General features: G+C 31.8%; 1 protein-coding gene across 1 annotated transcript in view; it reads right to left on the reverse strand.

The window, feature by feature from the left end:
• The window catches only part of LOC119632683 (ribose-phosphate pyrophosphokinase 1), a 26,436-nt gene that overhangs the window by 9,591 nt on the left and 11,548 nt on the right, over nt 1-5,297 (reverse strand). The window contains 2 exon segments of the mRNA XM_038025710.1: nt 2,591-2,644; nt 3,061-3,244. Of these exon segments, the coding sequence (XP_037881638.1) occupies nt 2,591-2,644; nt 3,061-3,244 (238 nt within the window).

Consider the following 5,297-nt stretch of genomic DNA (forward strand, 5'->3'; position numbering starts at 1 on the left):
AAAAAAAAAAAAAAAAAAAAAAAAAAAAAAAAAAAAAAAAACAAATAAATAAAACCTTTATGCCAAAATTTTAGATTACCGCCCAACAACAATTAACAAGTATAAGTAAGTAAACATTATCATCGGCATAACCATAATCATGTCCATGACAATGGAGAGAGTATATCGTTAACTAATTAACAAAAATTAAATCAAAATGTAAAAAGTGTTTAGTAATTGACATCGACAGGTTTAATTGATGATGAGAGATTTTTTATTTTTTAATTGCAATGAAGCGACAAAATAATACGACAACAAAAAATGTGGAAAAAGATAACATTTCTTCAATTCAATTCTTTCATGGGCAAATTTTGTAGGAAATTTTTGGCCAATAATCAATAAATTGATTATGGAATGCATTTCATTGCATAATGATAGCAACTGTAATAACAGAAAAAAAAAAAATAACAAAAAAAAAAAAAAAATGAAAACATTTACGAGGTTTGTTAAAAAGTATAAAGTGTTTCAAGGTTCGTTGATATTGAATAAGGGACAGAATACAATTCGATCTAATCAAGATTGATTAAGATTAATCAGCCTAGGTCAACGTAAGACAGGCTAGCCGGGCAAGGAAGATTAACGCTTGAGAGTGTTAAGATTAGCTAGGCAATGCCGACGAAATACGAATGGCCAGCTATCCAACAGATTACGACTGACCACGGCCAGTCACGGCAGACTAACGTTAGAAAGTCAACACAGGTGAAATCAAGTCGACGCACGAATATTGGATACGAAAATGTATCCAATTTACAGTAAGACTGGCCAGCTATGTGAGCCTAAGGCTATGGTCATTAAAACTAAGCCACCGGATTAAATTTACTATGCAGCAAATTAAGACTGACCACGGCCAGCCACGGTAGACTAACGTTAGAAAGTCAAGACAGGTGAAGTCAAGTCGACGCACGAACATTGGATACGAAAATCTATCCAATTTACAGCAAGACTGGCCAGCTATGTGCCAGGTAAGAAGAATCGAAGGCGAGAGGAAGAAGATAAACAGATTGCTGAATCACATCCGAAATGTTATATAATCGAATAATCTATTATCAAGAAAGCAAAGATTTCTTACACTTAGGAAGTACCAGAAAATGTGTTACATCACTTGACTCACACCAGGCAATTGCTTTATTGAATACTTTTGACTTTAAAGATGTCGCAACGAAATTTGTTTCAATATGATCGCATTTCATGGGGCCGCAATGATACATTGTTATGAGTTCCGCCAAACGTGCGACCAGAAATGGCTTGCTGCGGTTTCTCCCTACTTTGATGAGAATTGAAAAGGGTCTCGAAAATTCGCCATTTGATTTATTGAATCTTTCGAGTAAATTAAACAATTTTATATCCGATTTCCGGATTCAAACATTAGATATGGCTAAAAAAAAAAATAAATAAATAAAAAAAAAACATTTTTTATTATTAAATTTACAGAACAGCGAAAGTTTAAGAAGCTAGGACTTTTTTTTTAACAAACCTCGTTAATTTTTTTGCAAAGTGACACCATGTGAGAAATACCGCCTGAAAAAAAGAAACCAAACGGATGACATGCAAAACGCAACAACACAAAATGTTACATAAAACAAATACTTTTTTTGGAAATTAAATGAAATTTTTGCAAAAAGAAGAAAAAAAAGAGAAAAAAAAAAAAAAAAATTGAAAATAAAACCACTTCATATGGAACCCATAGATATACAGTTGAGCCAGAAACAAATGCAATTTCTCTACAAAGTCAAATCTATTCGATTTTTTATTCCAAATGTTGAAACGCTCAGACCGATAGCAGTATCTTCACGTTGTTTTAAATAAGATACGATTTTTATACTATCTCCGTATGTAACTGTTTGATGAATTGTGGGCGTACCTTGAGTGACCGCATGAAGTATTTGTAACAAGTTTTAGATTTTATACGCAAATGACGAATGGTAACATGGTTGCCTATTGGAAATCCCAAATTTGCAGCAAAAGTGATTTAGCTGCAATTCTACTCTGGCAGAAAGTACGTTTGCGAATCGTTCGCATTTTCGTTAACTATTTCAGATTATTTCATTAAATATGGTCGCAATCATTTTGAAATCTTGAATTCCTCTTGGAAAAATTCTGGAAAATATTCATATTTTCAGCTATGAATGCGTTGATCCGCTCGCCGGGTCTACCTCTATTAGAATATCACTTATTTGCAGCGCAACTATTTGTTCCAAGAAGTTCCTCGGCGAGGAATACTTCACACAAGTATGAAGAAATTGAAAAATGTTTCGTTTTGAAACGGAATGGTATGGAATAAAATAGAATAAATTTAACATTAGAGGAAAGTTGCAGTAGTTCTTTCCCCATCTATGTACCATATGCGTATATGCGGGTCGAAATGTATGTTGGTTTTTCTTTTTTTTTTTTTTCTTTTCTTTTTATTTTCTACAAAATATGCAAAAAATGTTATGCTGATCATCTCTCTGAAGACGTTGGACCAAACACAAAAACTGATTCGTAGATAAACAAGAAAAAAAAAAAATTATATCTTTTTTTTTTTTTTTTTTTTTTTTGTAGGACAAAATACCCTAAATTTCCAATCGTTGTTCTTGGAACGTTGCTTTTCGCCATCACCAGCCAGCTAAACATATAAAAAATTAAATGAAAAAATTATTCATTATCTAGAAAAACGAGTAAACATCTTAAAGAAAAAACTATATTTAAAAAAAAAATATTTCAACATTTTTGAGTTCTTTTTTTTTTTTGCTTAACGATTAAATAAAATATCTTTATCCACATTTTTTTTTTTGTCGATTGTTTAACATTTTAATTGTATTGGAAACGAATTTTCGTAAAAGTTTTCAAAATGCAAAATCATGAAAAGAAAACAAAAGGAAAAAATTGCTTTATTCCATAAAATAAAATCAGAGCAGCCAGTAAATAATAGTTAAAATTTAGTGTAATTGGTTTAAAAAATAAGATTTTTTCGTTTTTTTTGCTTTTTCTAAAAAATATGTTTTTGTTTTTTTTTTTTTTTTTTAAATTTTTGAAAATTACCTTGTCTTTCTTGTCCTGCCTAGCATAGGGGAAGCAAGGAATCACAGCTGTTACACGGGATGCTGATGCAATTTTGCATGCATTAATCATAATCAGCAACTCCATCAAATTGTCATTTATCTCACCGGAACCAGATTGGACGATGTAAACATCTTCGCCACGGACTGATTCATTGATTTCAACACTGAAAGACAAAATAATTAAATTAAACAAGAATGGAGTGACACAAGTACAATGCATATTAAATTTATGATAGTGATTGGCTTGAGAAGGAAGCAAGGAGGCAAAAATTTCCGTAATCGGGAATCGAGCGGTTAACTCATAAATCGCAAAACATTTTTGCTCCCCCTAAGAAATTTCAAAAGCGTTCCCTTTGTCTCTCATTTGGCTCCAATCTGGTGCAACAGTAATGTGTATTAGTTTGCAGACGAATCTTGAATATCCACGGGACTAAAAAGGTTGCTGTCTGTGGATCTCAGTTCGATCATCACTAGCCGTCTCTTTCCGCTTTCGAAGTCCTCTTTGTCATTTTCTATAGCTGATTTCTTTTGTCACCTTGAAGCGGCATCAAAATAATTTTTTTTTTCAAAAATACACTAAACACTGATACTGAATACTTGGCATGTAACAGGGAAAATGGAATCATCATTCCAAAGATTACATAATGCGGAAAGTGAACTTTGACATAGCCTTCTGGCTTGTCTTCTCTTCTGGCAGTCTTCTCACTCCTATTTCAAATAGAGGCGATAGAGGCGTTACAAAAAGAAAACCAAACACACACTACATATACACTAAATACTGATACTGAATACTTGGCATGTAATAGAGAAAATGGAATCATCATTCCAAAGATTACATAAAGCGGAAAGTGAACTTTGACATAGCCTTCTGGCTTGTCTTGAGTCGTCTGACTTATATTCTATAAAGACGTTACAAAAAGAAAACAAACCGATGTGCTATGGTCTTGAACAGCAAACATGTGAACGGTCCGTCTAAATTCCATGCAAAGTGAATAAAAATAAAAACCCATTAATTTTCCTAAAGTAAAATCAGATCTGCGTCTTCTCTTTGTTTTTTTTTTTTTTTTTACGCAGTAAAACGCAGCGATCTAGTCCATCATATGTATCTAAAAGAGCCCAAGAGCCTAGTGTTGTGTAGCGAGAAATTTAGTTAGCTTGAAATTTGAGAAATCTTAAGGTTTCCTACGATTAAGATTAAATATTTTATAAACATCATAACATATATAAGTAAAGGACTTATAGTGCACCATTACATAATTAATAAATATTTAAATAATTTGATTTAAAATGATTGATGTTACGAACGGTATAACAAACTTAGTTATGATTAGATGAAAAAAAAATCTATAAATTAATTTCGGGCATTTAGCCAAAAGGTCTATATCATTATAATAACATTTATCTGCCAACCATACATAATAATAATAATGATAATAATATGTAGGGATGTGTTTTAAAAAAACAAAGCACAAAAAAAAAAGAAACATGTGTTGGTGTGTACGTATACGTAAAAATATCTCTCGAAAGATATGCAAAATACAAGCGAACACCTATGTAACTCACTATAAGATCAGAAGGCAAACATTGCCACGCACATAATAGAAAAATATTTCATGAGACACTTTCGCTTTTAATCTTTATTTGCCGGTTTGCTTGGCATTCAACATACGTATGTACGTACGTACTACGTACTACAATGATTCTTATACTTTTGATTATAATTTACCCTCGTTTCACTTCACGTTTTCTCAGCAAGATTGCACTCAACGCATTTGCCTATGTAGACATACATAAAGCATACATATCTTTACGTTCGTGTCTGCTTGTCTGTCATGTTGTCTGTTCCTCGGCTTGTTTGTCATTTTCCACTAGTTTTGCATTCGAAACTGAAAAATTGCATTATTATTGACAACAAGAACAAAAACAAAAAAACTTTGACGTCATTTGTTGAAGGCTATATAATTTTCTTCTTATATATATTATATATATACATATATGTAAAATTCATGAACACTACCGATAATCGATATTTGGTGAAAAGTTCTTCTGTTCTTGTGTTTGCGGCAAGTAAGTACAAATTGCAACATGAACATGTAACAGTAAATTGATAAAACGTTTACCTGACACATTCCCTTACTCATCACATCGATCAAACAAAAATGTGGACATTTGATTTAAAAAGAAAAAAAAAAAAAAAAAAAAAAAAAAAAAAAACGA

This window comes from Glossina fuscipes, unplaced genomic scaffold (assembly GCF_014805625.2).
Source record: "Glossina fuscipes isolate IAEA_lab_2018 unplaced genomic scaffold, Yale_Gfus_2 1, whole genome shotgun sequence".
NCBI lineage: Eukaryota > Metazoa > Arthropoda > Insecta > Diptera > Glossinidae > Glossina > Glossina fuscipes.